The 27540-nt window shown below is 34.6% G+C and overlaps 1 protein-coding gene across 4 annotated transcripts in view; it reads right to left on the reverse strand.

Moving 5' to 3' along the window:
* The window catches only part of CPNE8 (copine 8), a 61006-nt gene that overhangs the window by 2629 nt on the left and 30837 nt on the right, over positions 1–27540 (reverse strand). The window contains exons 5-20 of one of the 4 annotated variants that reach the window (XM_032220862.1): positions 26316–26355; positions 25524–25600; positions 24734–24799; positions 22036–22099; positions 20829–20932; positions 19629–19733; positions 16301–16342; positions 15219–15294; positions 14011–14064; positions 12090–12151; positions 10673–10719; positions 8263–8444; positions 7398–7525; positions 2187–2289; positions 831–888; positions 210–283 (exon numbers count right to left, since the gene is read on the reverse strand). In XM_032220862.1, coding sequence (XP_032076753.1) covers positions 210–283; positions 831–888; positions 2187–2289; positions 7398–7525; positions 8263–8444; positions 10673–10719; positions 12090–12151; positions 14011–14064; positions 15219–15294; positions 16301–16342; positions 19629–19733; positions 20829–20932; positions 22036–22099; positions 24734–24799; positions 25524–25600; positions 26316–26355 — 1282 coding nt within the window. Of the gene's footprint in view, positions 1–209; positions 284–830; positions 889–2186; positions 2290–7397; positions 7526–8262; positions 8445–10672; positions 10720–12089; positions 12152–14010; positions 14065–15218; positions 15295–16300; positions 16343–18891; positions 18936–19628; positions 19734–20828; positions 20933–22035; positions 22100–24733; positions 24800–25523; positions 25601–26315; positions 26356–27540 lie in introns of those variants that run through there. The other 3 variants (XM_032220863.1, XM_032220864.1, XM_032220865.1) reach the window with 3 other exon arrangements.

A 27540-nucleotide genomic window follows, 5' to 3' on the forward strand; every position in this document is an offset into this window, starting at 1 on the left:
TCAGCTGAAGTAGCCTGCAGTGCTGCATTTAACCACTGTGCTCTTTGGGGATGTGCTGTGATTGGTGAAACTGAGAATTTCCCTCTTTTTTAAAAAAACTGTTTTTATTATTTTTACTGTCATTTGTGAGCCATCTATGGTAATATTGCTTAAGGTAGGGGCTATAGAAATCTTTTAAATGAATCTATACATTAATATTTTTGTCTTACCTGTACTATATCTCTTTCCGCATAAACTCCTCTTGATGAAACCCTTACTTCATCACCATCCAATTCTTCCATGGCTTAAAAGATAAAATATTCCCATTATTTCACTATTTGAAATTAATCAATGCAGCCAACCTGATATAAAATGTGAAAAGCAGTGAATGAGGGCTGGATCTCTCACTTCCTATCAACATGGACTCAGAGTGGCCACAGAGAAAGGAAGGATAGCACAGAGGCTCCCACTACCAACCTCTGAAGTCACTCCCAAAAGGATACGATGGTCAACAAAGGTCACCGAGAAGTCAAGTAAAGCAAGGATGGATGTAGTTCCATTAAGCAGTACAGATTGGGTGTGGTTGCTTAGCCCATTGTGAATCCATCTGGTGTACATTTTTCTATCTTAACAAGTAATAGGTTGTAGTCTACTTTGTCAAATGCCTCAATGAAGTACAAAAGTATTATGTTCACAGCATTTTTCTGGTCCACTAACTAATCACTTTGTCAAAGAATTTATTACATGAAAGATATAACAAATTATTAAATAAAAAAGTACAGAATTTGTCCTACTAATTTGTATAAGACTTCTCTTTAGATAACAGGAGCTATATTCATTGAGGTCCTCACCATCAAATTCTGCAGGTCCAACACCCACTATTATTATTGACATTGGGAGTTTTGCGGCCTTCAAAAGAAGAACACATGAAAAGTTACATCATTTTTAGATATTAGAGGAAAATACTTTAAATATACATTTTATTCCTTAATATTAAAAAGCACACATTAGTAAAATAGCTAAATAAAATATTTGTTTTATTTTCATCAAGCATTATTTACTTTTGAATCAATTAACCAACCTGAAATGTATTTTCAAGTTTTCATAAGGAAATGAATAATAGTTTCATACAAGAAAACTAAATTATTTAAAAGCACAGAGGAAAATTAGAATCTCAGTCTTCTCTCACTGCTTCCCATCACCCAGATTTTCAAAGGTAAAAATATAAAAACTCATATATTCCAAAGGCCAGTTAGTTCTTGAAACATAGCAAAATGTGGGTACTTCTATGACATTTATAATTATTCTGTTGACCTCTGATATTTTAAAGATTCAACATACATCATTTAAAAACTGTATCTTACATGTTAATTAACTTAGATTTCAATATGTGGAAGATAGCCTCATTGTAATCTGTGAGGACATTTCCTTCCCTTTTTCTTTTCCTCTCCTCAGGGACTTGGAAGCAGCCAAAATTGGCCAGATCCTGCCTGTGCTCCAGCTCAATGACTAGGAGATGGGGGACACAGCTGAGCAAATCAAATGATTCCCAGAACAAAGCCAGCTTGGTAAGTATGCAGGACCAGAGCCAGTATCCAGAGGGTGAACTGGAGACATGATGAGGTGGCAATTTTTTCAGAGGGCCTGCAGTCAAGAAGGGTAAGAACTATTGTGAAGCACAACAGTCACACTAACATATGACACCAAAGTCCTAGCAACAGCTCTGGCCAGAGGCAAAGTATAATTGTCTAAAAAACCTACAAAATGTCAGCCAGTCAGCCTATGATGACTAAAATGGGATGAGATCTAAGGCTGAATAGGGAATAAAGTTATTCCACATTTTCCACATTCCATACCTGGGAGAGAGGCTAAGGGCTAACTAAGCCCTAATAATTAATACAGACATGGGCAATTCACGCAAGCCTATAAAAGAGGGAGAGGGGCGGAAATTTTTATGGAAACTTATCAAAATAATAAATACATGTAAAGAAAGACCCATAGAATTAGATACAAGTAATTAAGATTTAGGAACTGACATACAGAGACATAAGATTTAGAAAATGGAAGGACATGCTCATTTTTGTTTGAAAAAAAATTACTTGAGTACTATAAATCCTCCCCTTTCACAAAGGAAGAGAAAATTTGCTTCTTGTTTGTGGTCTATACCATTTTTCAAAAAAAAGAGTCTGTCACAAAACGTAACTTACATTCACTATGGATTCCTTTGCCTGAGCCATATCAGAAATGACTCCATCTGTAACAATGAGAAGAACAAAATACTGGGAGCCATCTTTTATTGAGGCAGCATATCTAAAAAACAAAAAAAGAAGCTCTCACACTTTAATATTAAAACATTATTTGGAATGCTTCTAAATCTGAATTTAATTAACACTGAAACAGTCAATCATCCAATTATTTTTTTTAAAAAAAATCAAATGGCTCTGTGTTCCTAGTCTATCTTTTATGGTTATGTTTTTGGTAGGTTGGACTATATTATCTTTTTGCGTGAAGACAGATGCAAATAATGAATTAAGTAGCTCTGCTTTCTCTCTACTGCCCATCACTTCCTTGCCGTCTTTTCTCATCAGTGGACCAATTGTTTCCTTGACTTTTTTCTTGTTTTCTACATGTTGAAAGAAACTTTTAAAATTATTTTTGACATTTGCTGGAAGTTTTACTTTATTCTGAGCCTTTGGCTTCCTGATCATTTTCACAAGTTTGGGCTATTTGTTGGGGTTCTACCTTAATAATGCATCTCTTTTTCCATTTTTTGTACTTATCCTTTTTGTCTTTCAGTTTATCAGAGTTCTTTACATAACCAAGATGGTTTCTCCCTGGATTTCTTTTTCTTTTTCAGTGGTATTGATCTGGACTGGGCCATATCCATGTTTTTCAGAGTTTTATCAAGCTTCTTTAGTTGGATTCTCCTTTAAGATTTTCATCCATGGAGTCCTTCCCAAGCTCACTTTAAGTTTGTTAAAATCAGTTCTTTTAAAGTCTAAGATGCTGGTTTGATTATATTCTATTGATGGTGTTTGTATTACACTGAATTCTAATATGACGAGATGGTCACCTTCCCACAAAGTTTGGGCAACTTCAACCACCTCTATCACTTCTCTGTTAGTAAGAATGAGGTTCCATATATCTGTCTCTCTAGTTCTCTCCTCTACCTTTTGGATAACAAAGTTGATCAGGAACCTGTTCGATTTCACACTTTCCTTCTATTTGTATTTGTATTTGTATTTATTGTCACTTATAGGCCGCCCTTTTCCCTGAGGGGACTCAGGGCGGCTTACAACTCATGGAGTTCTAGTTGTTCTTAGGTCTGTTGCTTGATTATCTTGATCATGTCTGCCAGCTCCTTCAGAACTCTGGGATGTACTGTATATACTCGAGTATAAGCCTAGTTTTTCAGCCCACTTTTTGGGCTGAAAAAAGCCGCCTCGGCTTATACTCGAGTCAGTGAAAAATTTGCCCGAAATGGAGGAGAAAAAGGGGCGGGGCCATGCCGCTGGGTGACACTCGTGAATGGCCCAGTGCCCCTGTGAGTTTCCCCTCCCTCTGTGTCAGTTTGCCGCGCAGCGCGCACTGCACCATCCCCCCTCCTCACGTTCTAATGTAATGCAGGGCTGTCTTACGATTCCCCTTCCTCCCCCTCCTGCCGCTCTGCAACGATGTCCCACCTCCTCCTTGTTATGGCAAGCAGCCACATAGCGATGTCCCACCTCCTCTGGTACAGTGATCCAATGATAGGAATCACTGTGCCGTGTGTCATAGGAGGCGGGACATCGCTCCCGCGGCTGCACGGGACATCATCATCACAGCGGGACATCAACATCATGAGGTGAGTGAAGTATTTCATTGAATACACCGCTAGTTTACTGTTTTTCTTTGAAATAAATATTCAAAAACATTATTGGTATCTATTTTTATTTTTGAAATTTACCGGTAGCTGCTGCATTTCCCACCCTAGGCTTATACTCGAGTCAATAACTTTTCCAGTTTTTTGTGGTAAAATTAGGTGCTTCGGCTTATATTCGGGTCGGCCTATACTCGAGTATATACGGTAATCCCCCTGGTCCTGGTGATTTCAACTTGTCTAGGATGGACAGGTGATCTCTTACCATTTTCTTGCCTGTTTTAATTTATATTCCTAGGCTGTCTTTTATAGTTCTGCTTTTGGTAGGTTGGGGTTTCTTTCCTTCCTGAAGAAGATTGAATAGGCAGCTCTGCTTTCTCCCTGCTGCCCATCCTTGTCATCTTCTCCCATTAGTGGACTAATTGTTTCTTTGACTTTTTTCTTGTTTTTTACATGTTGAAAAAAAAGTTTAACACTTTTTAAAAAAACATTTTTTGCAAGTCTTAGTTTATTCTGAGCCTTAGCTTTCCGGACTTCATCTCTGCAGATTCTTCCTATATGCTGGTATTCTGCCTTAGTTATATGTCCCTCTTTCCATTTTTATACTGATCCTTTATATTTATAAAATAGAAAATTAGCAATTCTCAAGCTAGAGTTGGCAGTCATGTAAACACTCAACAATGACTCAGCTTCAAGGCCATCCAGTGCTGTGCAGAGATGGCTAATTTATGTGAAGAAAAAGCTACGGGTCTGAAACACTCTAGCTTTATGAGGCCCTTGTATCAGGGGTGAAATTCAGCAGGTTCTGGAGAACCAGTAGTAGAAATTTTGAGTAGTTCGGAGAACCGTCAAACACCACCTCTGGCTGGCCCAGCCCCCATCTATTCTCTGCCTCCCAAGTCCCAGGGAAGAAATGGGGATTCTGCAGTATCCTTCCCCTGCCACGCCCACCAAGCCACACCCATAGAACCGGTAGTAAAAAAAAATGAATTTCACCACTGCCTTGTATTCCCACAGTGGCAATGGGCAATGAATTGCTGCATTTGCCTTAATTCCTGTTTTGTAATTGAACTGAACTGTGTCTATTTGTGTTCTGGTCTTGGAAAAGCTTGCCTAAAGATAGGAGATTTGTGATTTATATTGGTAATAATACAATACAAAAGCAGAGTGGGAAGGGATCTTGGAGGTCTTCTAGTCCAACCCCCTGCCTAGGCAGGAAACCCTATACCATTTCAGACAAATGGCTATCCAACATCTTCTTAAAGACTTTCAGTGTTGGGGCATTTACAAGTTCTGGAGGCAAGCTTTCCACTGATTAATTGTTCTAACTGTCAGGAAATTTCTCCTCAGTTCTAAGTTGCTTCTCTCCTTGATTAGTTTCCACCCATTGCTTCTTGTTCTACCCTCAGGTGCCTTGGAGAATAGTATGACTCCCTCTTCTTTGTGGCAACCCCTGAGATATTGGAAAACTGCTATCATGTCTCCCCAGTCCTTCTTTTCATTAAACTAGACATACCCAGTTCCTGCAACCGTTCTTCATGTGTTTTAGTCTCCAGTCCCCTAATCATCTTTGTTGTTCTTCTCTGCACTCTTTCTAGAGTCTCCACATCTTTTCTATATCGTGGCGACCAAAACTGAATGCAATATTCCAAGTGTGGCCTTACCAAGGCATTATAAAGTGGTATTAACACTTCACGTGATCTTGATTCAATCCCTCTGTTTATGTATCCTGGAACTATGTTGGCTTTTTTGGCAGCTGCTGCATACCTCTGGCTCATATTTAAATGCTTGTCCACTAGGACTCCAAGATCCCTCTCACAGTTACTACTGTTGAGCAAGATACCATCTATACTGTACCTGTGTGTTTTGTTTTTCTTGCCTAAATGTAGAACCTTACTCTTTTCACCATTGGATTTCATTTTATTAGATTGTGCCTAATGTTCACGTTTGTCAAGATCCTTCTGTATCTTAAGCCGATCTTCTGGAGTGTTGGCTATTCCTGCCAGCTTGGTGTCATCTGCAAATTTGATGAGTTCCCCATTTATTCCCTCATCCAAATCATTGATGAAGATGTTGAAGAGTACTGGGCCTAAAACAGAGCCTTGGGGTACTCTATTGCATACCTCCCTCCATGTACAGATGCAGTTCCATTGAGGACTACATGTTGAGTGCGGTTGGTCAGCCAGTTGCGAATCCATCTGGTGGTGATGCTGTCTAACCCACATTCTTCTACTTTATCTAGTAGTAGGTTATGATCTACCTTATCAAATGCCTTACTGAAGTCCAAGTAAACTATATCGACGGCATTCCTCTGGTCCACTAATTTTGTCACTTTGTTAAAAAATGCAATATGATTAGTTTGGCATGATCTGTTTTTGATAGATTTGGCTATTACTTTGTTTACTTCTAGGTGTTTGCTAATTCGTTGCTTGATTATCTTTTCCAGAATCTTTCATGGTATTGAGGTCAGGCTGATAGGTCTTTAGTTTCCTGGATCTATTTTTTCCCCTTTTTTGAAGATGGGAACCACATCAGCTCTTTTCCAGTCCTCTGGCAGTTCCCCGGTGCTCCAGGATCTCTGAAAGATATAGTTCAGTGGTTCTGAGATCTCGTCTGCCAGTTCCTTCAGAACCCTGGGGTGTAATACATCAGGTCCTGGTGATTTGAATTCATCTAGGTAGACAGGTGTTCACTTACCATTTTCTTCCCTATTTCAACTTGTGTTCCTAATCTGATTTTTGTGGTGCTGTTTTTGATAGGTTGGATTGTTTTATCCCTTTGTGTAAAGACAGATGCAAAAAAAGAGTTAAATAGTTCTGCTTTCTCCCTGTTACTTGTCATCTTCTTGCCACTTTCTCCCAGCAATGGACAAATTGTTTTCTTAACCTTTTTCTTGTTTTTAACATGTTGGAAGAAGCTTTTTTTCTTATTTTTTACTTTTGTGGCAAGCCTTTCTTCATTGTGAGCCTTAGCTTTTCTCACTTCATCTTTACAGACTCGGGCTATTTGCTGATATTCTGCCTTAGTTATGTCCCCGCCCTTCCACTTTTTATACTTATCTTTTTTCTCTCTCAATTTCTCAGAGAGTTCTTTATGCAGCCATGCTGGTTTCTTTTGGGAGCTGTTATTTTTCTTCTTCTTCATTCATATTGTGCTAGACAGGGCTTTTGTAATCTTATTTTTCAAAATTTCCCAAGCTTCTTGAGTTGTTTTCCCCCTTGAGGATTCTCATCCATGGAATTCTTCCCAAGCTGTCTCTAGGTTTATTGAAATTAGCTCTCTTAAACTCCAAGACTCTAGTTTGAATTTGTTCTTCTACTTGTGTTTGCATAATGTTGAATTCCAATATTGCATGGTCACTTGCTGCCAGGGTTCCTGTGGCTTCAACACCTTCTATCATTTCTTCTCTGTTAGTGAGAAGTAAGTCCAATATGGCTGATCCCCTTGTTCCCTTCTCTACTTTTTGGAAAACAAAGTTGTCTGCTAGGTTTGACTACATTAAAAATCTTGATTATTATTATATAAAGTTTCGGTTCTGGATATTAAACATATTCATTACCTTGCTACATGATTAATAACAGGAGCAAAGTTGGTTGGTCCATAAAGCTGCACAGATTTTAAACTCAAATAATATGCTTCCATTACACCATCAATGCCATTGCAATAAGGATTTTGTGGATTTCCATTCTGTAAGTTAAAACCAGGAAAATATATTAATTACTGAGAATCTTATTTATAAAATAGTATTATGACTGACAAAGGTCACACCAAGCATTGCATGGGCTGTCTAAGATTTTAAAAAAGTAGGCAAACTATATTTTAAGATAGGCTTCAGGAGTTTTAAGGGATGAAGCGGTTCCTTAATTAATTGCAAAACTTAAGTTGCCCATTTTGCCCATTATCCACTCAAAATCTCCAAATCCGGATAAGGAGGTGAGGCTACAAGATTATGGAAACTATGATAGGAATCTTGATAATCCACATGTGCTTCCTTGGTCATACATCCTTCACTTCTAGCCTTTTTCTTTTTAAATTCACTTAGTTATCCCAAGACCATTTTTTTAAAAGGCAACCTGCAATTACAAGTCTGTAAATCATAATCACCCCCCTTCACCAAAGTGCTTATTTTAGTAATTTGTGAGGCATTTCATTTCATTATGATTTGGGAAAAGTAAAGTAAATATAATTCAGCATCTTCTATTAGATGGGCCGTGTAACCGTGTAATGTCTCTGAAAGGAACTGCTGTTTTAAGTTAGGAGGAATGTTGCTTTTAAGTCATGATGAGAATGATATTGATAAATCGGGGATATGGGTTTAGCAACTGAAGTAGATGTACAATTCCAAAAATTAAAAGCTGCAATTTTATCAGAGGCTTGGAGGGGAGGGGACAACATGGCCACAAACAAACAAATACATTTCTTACCAAGGCAAACTCATGAGATATTCTTCCATCCGGGGGCAGTTTTGCACCAAAACCTAGAGCTGGAAACATTTTGTCACTATCATAGTCTTGAATGATTTCACCCACTGCTCTTAATGCCATGCCATACGCATTCAGTTGGTATGGATTCATGTAGTGAAGTGAGGTTGGATGTGCAGGGTTACCTGTTTTAAAAAATATGTAGAGGATGTTTAGTAGATATGACTTTATATGTAAGTTTATATGGTTCTCTATACAGTGCTACCTTGGTACTTGTTATTAACTGGTCCTGGGAGACACAGCGAGTACTAAAAATGATAAGTACCAAAATAATTTTTTTCCATAAGGAATAAATAATGTAATTAAATTAAATGTGTTCCCAAACCAAATACAATGCACACTTTTAAGGCAAAATATTAAAAAGTGGTACAGAGTTGTATATTATTAATTTACATAAAAATAAACCTAAACATAAATAGCTAGATTAAATAAAATAAAATTTCACTTTACTTGTATTGTACTGGTGAGAGAGAAAAAGCACAAAAATACCAAAAATGACCACAAACTAAGACCAGACCGCCAGGGGATGTGGACGGGGCAACAGCTACTGTTTGACTAATGCATGACCCTTTGTTTCGGCTGGAAAGGGTAGCAAGTTACGAAGCAACCATCACTGACAAGATGTAGCTTGCATGTTGAATACCAAACAAATGGACTACTGAGGCAAAATTTTCTTATCAAAATATGTTCGAGTACCAAATGTGACGAGTTTCAAAGCAGTCAAGGACCAAGGTATGACTCTATGAGCAAAATCTCTCTAATTTCTACTTTCTTAACAGACATTATTTGTACTATCAATAGATATTTCTGATTATCTCTGCCTTTATTATTAAATTTATTACCTTCTTCCCACACGGAACTGAATCCCTATTATTTCATCAAAGGCTTCCTTCTTTTCCAAGTGAATAAAACAGACTTAGACAATAAATTTGTTAGTGATGAAAACTTTTCCAAAAAGTGGTATAGCAAAGTTAAGTATTTCTTCAAGTATGTTTTTACTTTATTCAATTTAAGTATATAATGGGCTAAATGGGCAAAGAGGTATACTGCTTTGGTAATTTTTAAAATTATATTCAATCACGGCAATTTCAATTTTGCTAAATTTGAAAATTGTGCAACAATCATTCTAAAGAAATAGTCTAGTATAGTCACCAAAATAGAGAAATGGAGATTGAGAGACTAACTTATCTCTAAATCAACGGCTTCAGATAAACCTGCTTCAGGTTCTAAAATTAAGAGAACCTTTTTAAAATGTCTTTATGAAAAGAATCTAAAATTTTACATAATCACGTCCATAACAGATGTCCATATTTCACTGTAAGCACTTGATCCTGTGGATTATTTTGAACTTCCTAGGTTTATGTGAAGAATCATAGAATCATAGGGCTAGAAAGGACCAACCACTTGATTTCTTTAGTTTTCTCCTAGGCTTCATGAGCTCATTTGATTTTGAAAACAAAAATAAGCAATAAAAGCTGCCTTCAAGTTAATTAAAAATAATTAAAATTGAGTACAGTTAATATTTCATAATACAGTATGTGGCAAGTGTAATTAATAAAACTATTCCTTCCAGCCATATTGATAGAAAGAAAGGAGGCATCATGTGATTCTAAGATCTAGATTCATTCATGTCTTTTTTAATCATATCAAACCATAGTTTTATAAAACAAGCCTAAGGAGCCATCTCTGTGTGTTTGTATGTATAAATTAGTACCATAAATTGCATACAAATATTGTATAGATATATGCAAACCTAGATTTAGACTCGATTTTTTACTGTAAATAAAAATGAATATAAGCATACAATGCCAAAAACAAATAGAATTTTAATAGCCCCTCATGGATAAGATAATTAAAAGCTTTCAGAAAAACAAAGCTTCCCATCTTTTTCTAATAATATATCAGAAAGGAATTTAGGCAGTGAATGCTAGGTTACTGAAATACAGCACAACATTTTTCACAGCAAACAAAACAAAGAACTCTTTCTAAAGTGCTTAATAATGCATTCTCAGTTTGAATGTACTGGCTTAGATCCACATTTCTATAGATAGAAATGTCTCCAATAAAAGGACTTTATTTCCTCCCTTCTTGCTTCATCATTCAGTGCCTCCTGAAGCAATGCCTATTAAAATTGGGATATCCTTAGCATAACGTGGGAATATGCAGAATGAAATTGTTAGTACTTTTCTATTTGGAGAAAAGAACTTTTGCTTCCAAACCACTGTAATTTATTTGCATTAAGCTTTTGGAATACATTAAGCCAAAATGAAAGCATAAAGCATCAACATATTTCCCACAATTGAAATGTTTAGAAAACCGAATGGTATGCTCAACTAAGTGAATAAACTCTTACCATTTGAAGCTGTAAAATCAATAGCCACGGTGAAATTGATTTGAGTCCTATTGAAAGAAAGCATAAATGATACAGATTGTTTAAGACTGAGGTTTAGTATATGAGGAATATAATAAAAATATAGTTAATTACAAATGTTCCCATATATAAATTTCAAGCTGCATTGATCATATAAATTTAGGCAGATGATTACAATTAAAAGTATAACCCCCCTACAAAGGATTAATCCACGTGACTTGAGACAAATACATTGTAGGTATGTATATATTAAAATATATTTTAATACAGCTATTAAAAATTAATCCAAAAGTGAAAAGTACATTATTTCACTAAAAAAATGTAGAGGCCTATTACAGATCAATCCTCACCTGGATAGTACATATATTAAGACAAACCATATGCTAAATATCTAATATTTTTAATTTAAATGTCAAAAAGCAAAAACAGGCTTTCAGGTTTCAAAAGCCTTGTTTAGATTACATGCTAAACAATCATGCAAAAGAAACCAAAACAAAACAACAGTATAATAATCCTAGTAGTTTGTAAATTTCTGAAAGATTTAAAATGGAGTACTGTTAGGCATGAACCAGATCCACATATGAAGAGTTCAATTAGGACATAATAGCATATTCTGAAAATGATAAGCTGTGCTTTACTATTACTTACTTAGTATTACTTATTATAAATTAATTTTGAGACCTTGACTTTTTTCAGTTTTTTGCTACATATTTTTATGTGTGCGGACATTTTAACATTTAAATCTATCAGGGTGCTGATAATTTATTGATTTAGTTGCTTTTCTGAACTGCATTCTCCTGTATTAATATAACTTAATAAACCCCACTCCCTTCTAGCACTGATGATGTTACCTTGTTTGATAATGAAACATCTGCAGGAAAACAACAAAGCTCACAGAGCATCACACAGCCTATATTATTTATTTAATATTCTTAATATAATTATAAAATATTTATAATAACAATCCAAACTCCTAAGTTGTGATATTCTTTTATACTGTTTGAAAGTTAGGTCTCACATGATTTGAAGACTGGTACATACATCAGGCTGGTACCACAAGTAATTGCTTTTAGCCCTTCTATAAAGAGCAGTAGGAGAAAGAGGCAGAAGAAATTTGAACACTTGTAGTATATACAGAATTTTCGTTTGATACAGAAGTCATTGAAATTCTTTATAAAGGCTTTATAGGTTTGCTATAATAAAACTGTTATTTCTGATTTTTCATGTCCTGATAAACATATTCTAGTAGTATTATGCCTTGACATTTAACAGAGGCCTGACAACTATACCTAAAACTGGGTCTGTAAGAAACTATTACAAATAATAGCTATTCATCTTATTTTATTCTTAATGCAAATAAAATCTTGTTTTTAATCAGTTTTCTGGAGTATTTACTTACCCTCCTTTAATATAGTCAAGAAATGAAACTTCTGTTTCCACTAGGAAGGAAAGCAGTGTTACCTGAGAACAAATAATATGTAAGAAGTAATGAACATTAATTTTCAAAACAGCCATATAAAGAACATCTATTTTTAGAATACTGAAACATTGTTTTAAATTAGAAAAGTTTATATTTATTTAAAACTTTCTATTATACATTAAGTGAAACATTTTGTGTGATCCTGGTATGTATCAGTAACGACTTTTTTCTCCACTTTACAAAATCCACAACTATTGAGAAAAGTCCTGTCATTTCCATATTGACAGCTGTTTGGAAGATTTCTCCTCCCAATTCCTATAATGCAAGGAAGGGGACTCAGACGGTATGCCTCTGATCCATGTAATATTGGCAAACCTCAAACTTCCTGGGAAATAGTGTTCCAAAAGAAACTGAGTCTCTATAGTTTCTCCAAAGATGCCATCTTAACCTTAGAGTGAGATCAAACTAGATCAATACTATGGCAAAGGTAGATACAGAAGGTCAACAGAAATTGCTACCGTACTTTCTTTAATAATATAATTGCAAATAACACAAGGAGTACCTAAACCAACCTCATATTTATATCAATTACTGTCCCCAAATTTAGGTGACCCTTATTTTAACTAGATTTAGTACTCTCCACCCAGCTGTCTTGAAAGGGAAATATAGGAAAATCCCATATGAAACACAGTATTGCCCCATAGAAACCACAGCCCATGTTCTTCTGTATTGCCACATTCTACAGGGACAATCATAGATTACGCTTCTAATATTTAAATTTTCAAGGTTCTCAATCTTTGGTTTGCACTATCCGTTAAACAATTAAAATAAATTTAGTTCCCTAAAAGTAGCAACATTTTACTACATTTATGTGTAAGCTCTGTCCACAAAAGGTTGCTAATCGTTCTTGTTAGGGCATACTTTTTATAGTGTTCATTTTAATGAATTTAATTTTATTGGTCAATGACTGAAATAATGTTTCTGTCTGTCCAACTCAGAAATCACCGGCATTACCTCCTAAATTAATGTTTTAAAAATACTGCTTGATCTAGCATTAATGATTTCCAACTCTGTAAATAGTGAAACAAACCATGGAGAGACAAAACTTTCAAAGTGCAAGATTATTATTCTTAGTTTCACTTCATATGTGTGAATAAGAACAGTGGTACAATTATCTGTCTTTGTTTCCCCAGAATAATTGAGCCATTTATATTTAATTTCTGAAATGTTTTGGAAGAACTTATTGGCCTCTGCTAAATGATACATTTATTAAAAGACCTACAAACTTTCACATATGACTTTTATTACTGACAATTTAATCACTATTTCCTAGAACAGAAAATTATTCAGGCTTTATATTTATCTCTGAGCATTTTAACCAGACTATGTTAAGTCTTAAGTGAAAATCTCAAAACTGTATCAGACCAAGTCCTATTCACTATTTTTTAATATTTTGAGCAATCTTAAACAGTGATGATAAATTTTGGAGGTTCCTTACGCAAATGCTTCCAGAATTTAACTGCAATAATTTTAATATATTTATATATTATATAAATTTTTTTATATAATTTATATATTATATAGATTTTATATATTTATGCTTTCATTTTAATGTTGTAAGCGGCCCTGGGTCACTTCTGGCAGGTGTGGGTGGCAAGCAAATTTAATAAATAATAATAGTGACAAATTCACCACCAGACAATTGCTCAGAACAGCTTACATCTTGCAATGATATCTGTAACTCCATAAAACATCCATATCTGCCTATCCCAGGTCCTTGGGAAGGACTTGTTAAGCGAACAAAAAGGCCAAATCCAGTCTGAACATCTGGATGACCCATAACCTACTTCAGGATACATACAAAGGATGGAAATAAAGTAATAAAAACCAGGCACTTAACTGTTCCTGAATTAACATACTTTTTCTTTTTTGCTTTTTTCTTTGGATTTATTACCTAGGAAGTAAATAAAATACATTCAATATTAATGCAAGTTTTTTCTTGCTTCATACACCTTTAGAATTCAACTATATCCCTTTAACATCCATTATACACACTTCCCCAAACATCTAGGTTTTCAAAAGCAAATATGAATTTGCTACGGCTCCTTGGCTGCTAACTTTTGCTGGTCCACTAATTTAATCACTTTGTCAAATAATGCAACTAATAAGATCTGTTACATAATCTGTTTTTGATTCTGTGCTACCTCCTATTTTAATCTTAGTACTATGTAAATATGTTGACTAGTAACTCATAGTAGCACAATAGCAAGATTCATCTAAGCTTCTTGGGTAAAAAAGAAAAATGTTTACAAAGAAAAAATCAAGGAAGCCCAATTGCCTTTTGGAAAAAGCACTTTTGGGACATTTTTGTGGAGTTCACCTGTAGATTTTCACCACGTTGATTATTGAGACAGATGTTAAGAGCAATTCCAAGACAAAAAGGGACACTGTCCCAAACATTTCTCTCAAACTATAGGCCATCCCCCACCCCCAATTCTTCAACAAGAAAACTTCTTCAAGAAGTTTTAGATTGTTCCCCGACTCCAAATGTTTATTATATAAAAATAATTTAATAAATAGTATTTAACTAATAATAATGCAAAGAATAATAACAAACCAACAATGGATAGCCCCATTGTCCTGGGGATTGATAATGACCACTTTGGGGGATTCTGGTGTAGACATTTAAAAGTACTTGTTATATTTAACATAAGAGCAATATATAATGCTGAATTTAAGAGATTCTTATGGTTTAAAATTAAATGGATAATACATCATACTTTAAATAATAAGTCTTAATTAGTGAAGTATAAAGGGTTTAAAAAGAAATTAATTTTAATTCTATAAAATACTGATTTTTTGTAGTGAACAAATTTATCTTTGTAGTTAAATTAATATGCCTGAGTAACGGGAGAAGAAAAAAGTAGTCAGGTTCCAAAGACTGTTTTTACATTTTCTCAATTTCGCTAATAAACTTTAAGTAAAGGTTTGAGGTAATAAATATTAATTTCTTAAAATAAGGAAAGATAGATAGATAGATAGATAGATAGATAGATAGATAGATAGATAGATAGATAGATAGATAGATAGATAACTCTTTCAATTTACCTCATATACATTAAATTGTGACTGTCCTCTAGACAATTCCCTATAGCTTGTGGTGAATTCTCCAATAAAATCATGGCTAGAAAAAAAACAAAGAAATATTCACATCAGTATAACCAAGCATTGCAATACAATGACATCAATTTGAGTATTTCAAATTTCTATAAATTTAATAATAACAGCAAGCTCTTTGCAATGTTCGTATTCTCAATGGTTTGCACTTGGCCACTAGTTGATCTTCTCTAACATCACACTGTTAACAGAAATTAAAGTTTCTGTATAGCAATGCAGTGCTAATGTTTAAAGTAACAAATTTTAGAGGCCTGCTGGCCAAGAAACAATTAAGGCAGTGACCCATAAAATGCTTAGCTTGGGGAATAGCCAACTAATTGGACAGGGAAGCAAAGTGCTGTGGAGTGAATATATATTTAAATGAAGGAGCCAAACGTTTGGTTGTTAAGTCATTATTTTTTCTTTAAAGAAGGGTCAAAAGCATCAAAGAAATAAGAGTTTGATTCTTGATAAAAATATCACGTCAGGCACTTTTCAAAAATTAACTTTTCTTTTTTTGCTAAAACCGGGATCTCCAACCCTGGGTCCATGGCCTATTAGAAACTGGGCCACACAAATGGAGATAAGTGATGGGTGAGTGAGCAAAGCCAAATTATCTCCCACCTCCCCCTGGTCTGTGGAAAAATTGTCTTCCATGAAACTGGTCCCTGATGCCTCAAAGGTTGGGGTTACATGTGCTAGAAGAAATAAAAATACAAAGCATGTCTCTGAAAAGTGAAGTGGCAAATGCATTTTATCAGAATTTTTTCTATAAACCAGTATGCTCGGTGTAGAAGTACAGGGTATGTACATGTGTGTTTGTATTTGTGTATGTGTGTATAAATGATACCAAAAGTAAGGAAACGGCAAGCAGTAAGAGTTGCTAAGATTCATGTCTTTTCTCTTAATATGCATATTCCCAGATTTCAGTAAAATGAATTGATAAATGAAACCTCATAACACTCCCACATAGATACCATATATAAGTAATGCTATATTGTCTGTACATTTTGTGAAGTGCAGATAATACTCACCTTCCATCTCTATCCCAATCATATACTTCTACCTTAATTGTTCTGTAAAAAAATAAAGAAAATATTCTATAAATATTTAAACTGTGCTTTCACTGCCAATCATTTTGCTTAAATTTAAAGGGCAACGTAATTCATTTATAGAAGTCTCAAGATATCCTTTCAAGAGCAAATATTAAGATGATGTACACTGAATTTTAAGATCATTATAAAAACCTTTGAAGTCCAACTAGTTACTCAAAACTCTAGCCAATTTTTCTTTATTTGACTGAGAAAAACATAAATCTTATTTAACCTGTGTGATATTCCAAAAGTGGGTATCCAAATATAAAATTCCACAGCAAAGAAGATATAGTAAAACCTCAATTTTGTAGACTCATCTTCAGCAGATTTCAGATTACAACAGACAGAATTTCAGAGACTTAATTTCCAAATAATAAAATCCACTGTTCTCAAAACAATCTTGGCAACTGCCTTAATATATGTCATTTACATCTATTTATACCATTTATATAATTATGTAATTCACATAATTTACATAAAGTTATATATATAATACAAATGTTAAAAAATAACTGAAGTAAACTGATGCAAATGACATAAATTACATAAATCAGTTGACTGGACTGATATAAATACAAATTTAATGAACACTTGGCTTTAACATAACTATCCCCCCCACCCCCCAAACTGGTCTATGTAAATTAGATTTTATTGCCATGAAGAAATGAGCTACTATAAATATTTCATATTTTATTTTGAAAAAACTAAAATACTAAACTTTTTAATTAAACAAATAACTTAATACATGGATAAGGAACAACCAAATTTTCAGTCATCGGCACAAAGCATTCAATATCTCTTCTTATTTATTTGGTAACTTTTAGCAGTCATTCTACTATTTTTATGACTTATCAAGAGATAAGGATGTGTAGAATGTAAAAGGATCTACAGATATATAATGTAAAAAAATGGCAGATGATCAAAACTACATAAATGTAATGAAACAAAATATTTTTTATAAATATAAATGAAAATAATTAAGATTTTTCCCTACCTGAAAAACACATTTCTCTGAGGGTAGGTCCAGTTATCCCAACTTCTCATTCTATAGATGACTGACAGGCAGATGTAGCAAAGAGGCAGATACTGCTGCTAGAGTATATACAACTATCCGTATAATATTTTAGAAAATACTAAAATAACATTCTATTGGAAATATGTTGGATCTACTCTCAGAGAAATATTTCGGGGGCAGGAACAAATTTTTCGTGATAGCAATCATTCACAAGAATGGATATCATACAACATTAACTATCTTGCTTAATGGGAAGCCACAGTTTATAAATTACATTCATCTTGTAATTCTAATAAAGATCTTAGCTTTGTAGATCTCTTCATAAGAGGTAGCCTATACTACTACTATTACTTTGATAAGATGAAAGAATGTTTTCCTGAAGGAATGTTTCATTGAATTTGCATCATGAATAAAGAAATCAATGTTTTTAAAAACTGCTTTTACCTCTTTCTCATTTCCAAGTCAGATGAAGCCTATCAGCTTGTCCAGATTGGGTTCTTAAACATCAATAGATCATTTGGAGTCACTTATTGTCGCTTTCTTCAGAATTTACTGAGGAAGGCAGCTTAGATATACAATAAATTAATGAAGCTGCTTCTGAGGAATTACGTCTAGTTACTTTGAGTCACTAATGTTAAATGTTGTCTATATATATATATATGGTTAACCATATTTATCCATAAATTTAACATTCAAAGTAGCACAAATTAACGGTGCAGAAAGCTATATATTTCAAATCATAGAATATATTACCATTTTGGGTAAAAATACTCTTTCTAGTCCATGTCAATTTGAACTTAGTCATAATTTTAATTAAAGTGCCTTCTTTCAAAAAGAAATATTTTAGTGCTTATTTCATGGCAAGTTAAATTGTAGTTCTCCATTTTCTTTAAAGTTATATATTTTAAGCAATATATTAAGTCTGTTAAGAATAATCATTGCTATCAGATCTCCAAAATCAATGGCTTTATATTACAGATATAACTTTTTTCAGTTTTGTTTCACCTGAAAATTGGTTGGGGCTCACAACTAATTTCCATGCAAAAACTAGACTATTTAAATAATATCATTTATAATAATTAGTACTTGTCTAGATAAATATTGATATAAGTATTACCTCATAAAATGCACACAAACAACTCATAATTTCAAATTAGTGATTTTTGTTTGTGCACTAGATTAATAGTTTGCATTCCATCAATGGATGGCATTCATAAAAAGCAAAGAAAACTGGCTAGTGAAAATGCTGTGTCTTTTTAAGGAATCAGAAGTCTGGCATATATGTGAGACTAAACAAGTCTCCTAAGTATTTGTTGTTATTGTTTAAAAAAATATTAAGGTTAATTTATATAATTCAGCATTTCTGCATTGAAAATATATTATAATTAATTTATCTTTCTTTATGCTGACAGTGAAATGAAGAAAAGGAAAGCCAGCAGATTTTCTATGCAAACATGTAACTCATTTTGTCAACTGCAAATGCTATTTTTTCTTCACTTGGTTTAGTTCAGAATACCTTGACAGACTGCTCTGAAACTTTCCTCCTCCATTCTGTGGCTTATAATGTAGCCTGAAGTTTCACACTGAAGGTGGCAAAGGGGGAAGAGAAGATAGATCAGTTGAAGTAGCGATTGTATCAGTAATGTTGGCAATCACCTAAATCGAGTTTATTTAAAAGAAGCACTGAATGTATTCAAGATTCATATCTCTTGATATGATAGAGGTTATGAAATGAATGAGAGTACCATGTATTCTGTTGAAGCTTCTTAGTCTTATTTTTATCCAATCTATTTTAAGCAAGAAGACATTTCCATAAAATTTAATAAAGAGTTTGGCTTGAGGAAAGCATCATCATCAATGTTTACTTTTTAATAACACAGAGCAGTAATATCTTAGTTTACTAGCAGCAGTAACTTCTTATTTCCTGGCATTTTGCTTTTTATCTGCTTGTCAATCATCTGTAGAAAGAATAGTGCCTATTGTTGTACTAAAAATGTTCTCTATTTCATTTAGGCTGTAGTCTTATGAACAGTAACTTAATAACATTATATGGGATTATTGGAGTTTACATCTAAGTAAACATGTACCTCAGACTGGGTCATCAAACATTCACATTTAATGTAATAAAATATTAATATTTATTATGAATTCTAAACGTATAAAAGGATTTTAAAAGGTTTTTAAAAGGATTCAACTAACATGAATGATCTTATAAGCATTTTGACACATTTAAACAAAAATGGCTTCACTTACCGGTCATAATCTCCATTACAAAGTGCTCTGATTGATATTTTGAATGCCTGCCATACTGGATTTAAAGTGTTCTTTATAACTTCTGTCTTGTGGCAGATTGTGAAACTAAAACAAAAAAGTATTTTTTACTTTGTATTTATTCAGTGTCTGCCATCAGAGAACAAATTCTGAAAGATCTGATGTCTCATAGTTTGAATGAACATTTGTAAATTAAAAAAAACCATGATCAGCGCAGAAGATAAATATAATAGAAGTCAAAGCACGCAGAGCAGAAGATTGTGATAACTTTATGTTTTTTATAGCTTTGGAGATGGCATCTAATAACAACTGTTCCCTCTACTTAACATCATAACTTATCACTGGAGAATTACATGTTCTTTCATAATCAACAAGTTTAAATTACAGAGAACATAGAATTATAAGGTTGGTAAATGACCTCAGCAATCTTCTAATCAATCCCCTGCCCATCGAAAGAGATATACCATTCTGGGCAAATGGTTGTCCAGGTCTATTTCTGAAATCTCCAACGATAGAGCACCCACAACTCCAGGAAGCAAGCTGTCCCATTAATTAATTAATTTCTCATTGCTTCTAGATTGGATCTCTCTTGAACAAGGTTCTACTCATTACTTCTTGTTCTGCTCTCTATTGCTTTGGCAAATAAGCCAATCCCCCCTTCTTTATGAAAGCCTCCCAAGTACTAGAAGACAGTTATCATGTCCCCCTAATCCTTCTCTTTAATAGGCCAGACATACTAGCTATCATACTATCCTATGATTTAGTCTCTAGACAATTTATTGTTTTTGTTGCTCTTCTCTGCACATTTTCTAGAGTCTCAGCATCTTTTTTGTATTGTGATAATTCAGAACTGGGCACAATATTCCAAGTGTGGCCTTAATAGTGTAGTATAAAGTGGTATTATAACTTCTCATTATCTTGATGCTATACCTCAGTGGATGCAGCCCAAGACTGCACTGACTTTTTTGGCAGCTGCAGCACACTGCTTGCTCATACTGAAGTCGTGGTCCATTGGACACCAATGTTTTACATGGATATTTTAGAGGGACACTGATCCATAAAGAAAAACTGATAATGCTATGAAAGTAAGGAGAAACTTTTCATAGACTACTAAAATAATTCAGCAATCACTATTAAAGCAGCTAAGACTGAATATTTAGCAGAACAAATGAAAACATCTACCTGCCATCTTCATTGCTACGAAAAAATACCAGGAAGGGATCAGATTTCCCAAAAAAATCTTTCTTGTCTAATTTGTTTGCACAAAATTGCATCAAAACAGCTTCCTAAAAAATAAAGGGATAATAGAAATATTAATTCATAAATCACATGGAGGACAATTTACATACAATATGCACATTTTTTAAAATGTTCTAATAGCTTAGAATAAAGTTAGAATAAACAATAAAGTTAATAAAGAAAAATGTCTTTAAAACATTTATTAGTTCCTGGATTTTTAATACTAAATGGATATGGTATCATACATTTTAAGCCCAGGGCCACTATTTTCACTACCAAACTACTAATGAGGAGAAATGATTCCTTTCCTCCTATCAGTTTATATATATACCATTATACTCATTTTACCACACTAGAAAGTATCATTTTATTTTTTCAGTTTTTATCTTGCTCTCCTGTGGTATCATCTACGAATGGAAATAGATGTTAAGAGAATACACTAATTATAATAAAAATTGTAGCAGAAAAATTTAAGGTAGCAGCAAGAGGGAAAAGTTACAAGTGAGATGGAAAAATAAAATAAAATATCAGAGTCAGTGGTTCTGGATCTATGGCAGCTGAGAGGGGCAAGAGTTGAATTTCAGAACTCTCTTTTGAGTAGCTTGGCAAATAATAAACTGAATTATGATATTCCCTGTTCATTCTCAGAAATAAAGATAGTTGAAGGAAAACATTGGAGTGTTTTGATACTGAAAATGGAGTGAACATGTTGCTATATGCCCTAAAATTCTAATTTAAGAAAAGCATCTGAAGTTGCAACCTTCTTCACTGAACTAGCCAGTGGTCATCCTACCATTACCGTTGTCATTGCCAGAGGAACCTGATGTGGCCCTCAATGAAACTGAGTTTGACACCCCTGTTCTACTAATCTCCTCTCTTGAATCTTTTCAATTTTAGAGAGCCATCATCTTTTTAGGGAATTGGTTGCTTCTGTAATGAATTATAGTCAAAGGGGAAAGTGATTTTATTGATTCCAGTTAACTATTAGAGAACATTTTCCTTCACTCCCTACCTTTCATCTATTAGCTCAAGGAATTGTGTACCATGCAACTTCCTTCTACTTTTCCCTACAACAATCCTGTGATGTAAGGTTGAGCTGATAAGAGAATGACTGGTCATGCTACATAGTGAACCAAAAAATGTAATTTACCCGGCAACAGTTCAGTTCCTCTGCTGTCAATATTATGGTACCACATTTCCTCCCAGGAATTCCTCTGTTAAAAAAAATCATATAGGTAACTGAAATATAAATATAAAGTTTCCAAATAGAATTTCTATCACACTTGTTTACTCTTTCATACACGGTTCAATAGTACTAACACATGCACTTTTTCCCTAGTTGAAAGGATAGGAAAGAAAACAGAAAGCCAATGCAATAGTGACCTACAGTTCCTTGAATTTAATTTTTTCTCCAGGCTTCAAAAAGGAGTATTTGAAGCTAATCAACTAAGATAGGCTCACAGAGAAGTTGCAAGCAAACTTAGTAGGGTAGGTCCACACCTTATATGGCAGAGAAATAATGGATGTTAATTTACCATTTTTTTTTGCTTTGTGGGGTACAAAGTGTCTTTTCTTTAAAGTGAAGATTTTTTTCTTTAAAAACAACACAACTAATTTTTTTAAAAGTGGGAGGATGTATTAGGTTGAATACTGTTCACAATGTCCACGACTTACACTGTGTTAACATATCAGAAGTGCTTATTTACATTCAAATTACTATGAAAGAAAATTTTAAATAAAACCAAAACCAAAGGTAATGATAATGTGATTACACCAAACAGTCTTTCCTACTCACATAAAGCAGAGTCAGAGAAAATGTTCTTCAATTAAGGAAGAGTGCAAATATATAAATATAGTAATGCACTTAACTCACAGTAGATGTGAGAACTTGAATGACCACAACACATCCTCATGTGTAGCAGATGTGTGATACATTAAAAGTAAAGATAAAGGAGTCCCTGAGGATTTTATTCCACTAGTCATTGCTGACTATAGGGGTGGTGCTCATCTCCGTTTCAAGGCCATTGAGCCAGCTATCCGAAGACATTTCTGTGGTTAAGGCTGAGAAGAGATTTTCAGTAACTCTGCCATATAATCTATTATCATAACGGCTACAAGGCAACTGAATATAAGCAGTGGTCTCAGAAGAGATGTAAGCAGCACAAAGGGGTGCCATTCAAAAACTGAAAATTAACACAAGTCCAATCCTTCTTTCAGATATATCCCAAGCATACAACAAGCAAAAAAAGCAATAACAACAATAAAATGGAGAAGAACATCCTATGAAAATATACAAAGCAAAATTGAGGAGCATGCCGCAGGCAAATTGAGATTAAGATTACAATGTGGCAGTAAACAAGGGAAAACTGCATTGAGATTATTATGTACACTGTGTATAAGTTGTATATACAAACACTGCAACCGTATGAAAACATGCTGCATAAAAGTAGCACGAAAGCATAGGAAATAAGGATGGGCAGGTAAGCAGTATATGCAAATACAGATAGCCAACAAAGACTTTCTACATGCTGACAACATGCAAGAGCCCAGTACATATAAGCATTAAGCTAGGCATTACGGTATAGATAGTCTTCATTTAGCAACCACAATTGGGACTGGCAAGTCAGTCATTATAAGACTGTGCTTATAATCTTATAGATTTAATTAATTTAATTTATTACTACAATTAGGATTGGAATCTCAGTTGTTGAGTGAAGTGGTTGTTAAATAAGACACTGTGACTTCACTCAACAACTTCAGGAGGTAGGGGAGACCTGGGAAGTCCAGCGCTTACTGGTGTGTGGAAACTTGCATGGGCTAGGAGGCCTTGGCTGACTATGGGATCCACCAGCATGCAGAAATCTACTTCATGCGAGGAGACCAGTGTCTTTTACCCACCTCACTATACCAGGTCCACTTACATTGTTTTTTTTCTGCAGCTTCTAACAGGCGCATCCGGCCAATGGAGGTGTAGCTAGAAACCTCGTGAACGTGATCTCTTTGGACGCTAAAGAGTAGGAAAGTGTCTTTTTAGCCTTCACAAAGATCCCAACTGCTAGCTTTCTAACCTTGCAGTGGCTGAGCCCAGCCACAGCTGCAGAAAAAGTCAAACATAAATGGAGCCAGGTGTGATTGGGTGGGGACAAGGCCCAGGCCTCCAGGGCATGGGGGGCAGTGAGAGGGGCTGGCTTCCCAGGCGTGATGAGGTAGGAAGAAGTAGCCAGTGAGCATGGTGAGGCCTCCAGATACATAACAACTTTATGCATGCTGGTGGGTGGCTGAGATGGGAGAAAGATAAGCAGGTGGGGTGAGTTGCAGCTTGATTAAGTGGGGCACAAATGTCAAGCGCCCAAATTTTAATTACATGTGTATGGGGCTGTTGCAAAGACTATACCTTTGGGCACAGGTTGTAACTCCCTTCATTTGGTGAACGAAGGAAGTTATAATCTACACCCAGAAGTACCAATGGTCATAAAGTCCAAGACTACCAGTACTTCAGCTCTCCTTTGCTCTACCGAGATCTGCAAAGGTCTGGCTGCAAAGTTACTTTTTGATTACAATTCCATTGGGCACTAAATGAGTCAATCACTAAATGAGGACTATCTGCACAGCCCTTGAAAAGCCACTATAAATGACTATAAATTATAAGCATTCATTATAAGCAGCAATATGTATCAGAGTCACTTTGCAGAATGAGATGGGCAGCATATATAAATGTAATAAATAAATAAAGGTATCACACACAGTCTCACAACAATGTATAATGCCAAACCAAAGCATAATGTATGCAACAATAGTCATTCCAAAAGACAGCAGCAGCTACTCTCCCTCCAACAACAAATACACACTTCTGCAGGCTACTTCGATCAGCCATTTTTGCTTTGGCAGCCAGGTTCCACCAAGGAAGTTTCGATCTGCCAAACAGATATCTTATTTTTACAATTCATGGACATATAAAACACTTATTTCATAGCAATAGGAATGTATTTTTTATCTAGGGAGAAGTACTCTGGTTTCTGATCTTTTGACATTATATACATTTATATAATGCTATGTGTATGTAATATATGACAAACAGAACTTATTTTTAAATGTTTGATTTCATTTAAGGTATTTAAATTCTTCATGTGAGTATATTTCAGGCACTTCTATTTTACAATATAATTTAAAAAATCAATACAAAGGTATCATACATTCAAAAACAACTCAACAATTGAATTTAAGTGGAGAGGAAAAAATATATACATATGTTGGAAGGAAATTCTATATTGGAAATGAAGGGTTGGAAATGAAGAAGTCCCTTCTTTTTGAGTGAGAAAACAATTATCTCAAACAATGACCTTGTTGGGGTATAATGATTACCTGTAATTTCAGATCAGTGGAGTCCTTGGTGCTACCTGAGCTTGGTTATTTTCAGTGCTGATGATGTTGCCTAGTTTGGTAATAAAACATCTGCAAGAAAACCATCAAGTTCAGAGAGCACCAAGGACTCTACAATTTAACCCTGAGCTAAAAATGTTCTATCAGTTTCAGATCAACATTGTGACAACAAATAAACATTATCAAAATATTATGAAAACAACATTGGGCTTGCAACAACATAGCGCTACTAAATTTATATCATTAAAATATGCTTACATAACGGGTTTTTCTAATCTGCTTCCTTGTGATCCAACGATCTCTCCTAATGTACAGAACACTTGTCCCAAGAAATCCTGAAAATCACACAAAGTTACGGAGCTTAGACCTTGTTCCACCTGCAGAATTATATCCATATTCGCTACATTGATCAGCACAGGAAATGAAATACTTATGAACAATTTAGTTATCAAATTATAATCAGGAATAATTAAATTAAGCCACTCAGGATCACTTCAAAAGTGAGTGACAAATTATGTCTGGATGCAAGAATTAGTTTATGAGTACAGAATGACCATAGGTAAGTCAAGAGCTCATTATACATACTCATTACTCTCAATCCTTTCCAACTATGTTTCTGAAATTTGCTACAGATATTACTAATTTGAATGGAACATATTACTACACTTTATCTGAAAAGAAAATAGGTATAGCTGCTTTTTAAAAAGACACATAAAGTGGCAAGCTTTAAACAAATACTTGCTCCAATATCTCACTTCATCCCCACCTCATAAACTTTCTTGGGAACTTCATTCCAGTTTTCATTCAGTATTGACTCCTGGAGGCTGCCTGGGCAAGTTATCTTGGCAACATTTTTGGAAGTGGTTCATCATTGTCTTCTTCGTGTAGCTGAGAGAGGATGACTGACTCAAAGTTACCCAGATACCTTTGTGCCTAAGTTGAGACTAATTTGTAGTCTGGTGCCTTAATCACTATATCCAACTGGCTCTCAGATTGACAAATAGAAAATATTGTATGGATAAATTTGTAACATTAAATTAACACACTTACATGCTTTGAAAGGTTTGGACTCTTAGAATCAACATCGTACCTATAAAGAAATGATAGATTTCAAATTTCCAAGCAAACATATTCAAGGACATTTTGGAGTTGTTTTCTAAAGCTAGTAGAGAGACAATAAACAAGATAAAACCTACTACGTGAGGAAACTGCTTTTCAAGTTTAGCTCAACTTTGCTAAATCAATTATGTATCTCCAAAATGGAAAACCAGCCAACAAACAAAAAATGATAGACAGCATGCATAGCACACATAGGAAGTAAGCAGAAATCCCTGATTCTAACTGGCATTCCAGTGCATTTGACAGAATATAAATGGTATAATTATGAAGTTATTTTTTGTCTTCTGATTTGTATTCTTCTAAGATTATAATATCTATTTAAGCGTTGCTTCACAACTTTATTACAAAATCACTGGAAATGCATTAAAAAATATAAAAGCTTAAAAAAAAGCTGGATGGGGTTAGGATCTCAAGTTTTTAGTATTTTACAAGGGATAAAATGTTGCCTTATAAATTTGTCTCTACAAATATTATGCCACCCATTTTGCTCAACTACCCCTCAAAATGCCAAAACAAAACAAAATTCTATTGAATCGGGAGAAAGGGCCTGGGCTCTTTATGTATGAGAGGGGTGATCACTGGCCACATACGGCCCACATGTGGTATTTATTGCACATCTGTATTGAAAAATGCTTATATACATTTACAAAAAATATGCATATCACTCTGAAGAATTTATTGCATATGTCACTTACAAACATTGTTTATTTATAAGCCATGCATCTTTTTGTGACTCTAGACAGTGTACAAGTTAACAACAGCTTTCAAAACAGCAAGAAACCCAAACATATTAAAAATCCAGGGACTAAAACACAAATGCATAGATAAAATTCTGACTTCTCCCTCACTGGACACCTATTGGAAATAGTCAGATTTTCAAGTCTTGATTAAAGAAGAGGACGCATGGAGCAATTTGAAATACTGGGGGAATGCTGCTCCAGATGGTGGGCACTATTAACAAGATAACAATAGCAAAGCACTTAAGACTTACATACCACTTCACAGTGCTTTACAGCCCTGTGTATATGGTTTACAGAGTCAGCATATTGCCCCCAACAATCAGGGTCCTCATTTTGACCTCAGAAGGATGGAAGATTGAGTCAAACTCGACCCTGGTGAGACTCGAACTACTCACCTACTTGCAGTTGGCAATCAG

This window comes from Thamnophis elegans, chromosome 7, assembly GCF_009769535.1.
Source record: "Thamnophis elegans isolate rThaEle1 chromosome 7, rThaEle1.pri, whole genome shotgun sequence".
NCBI classification, from domain to species: Eukaryota; Metazoa; Chordata; class Lepidosauria; order Squamata; family Colubridae; genus Thamnophis; species Thamnophis elegans.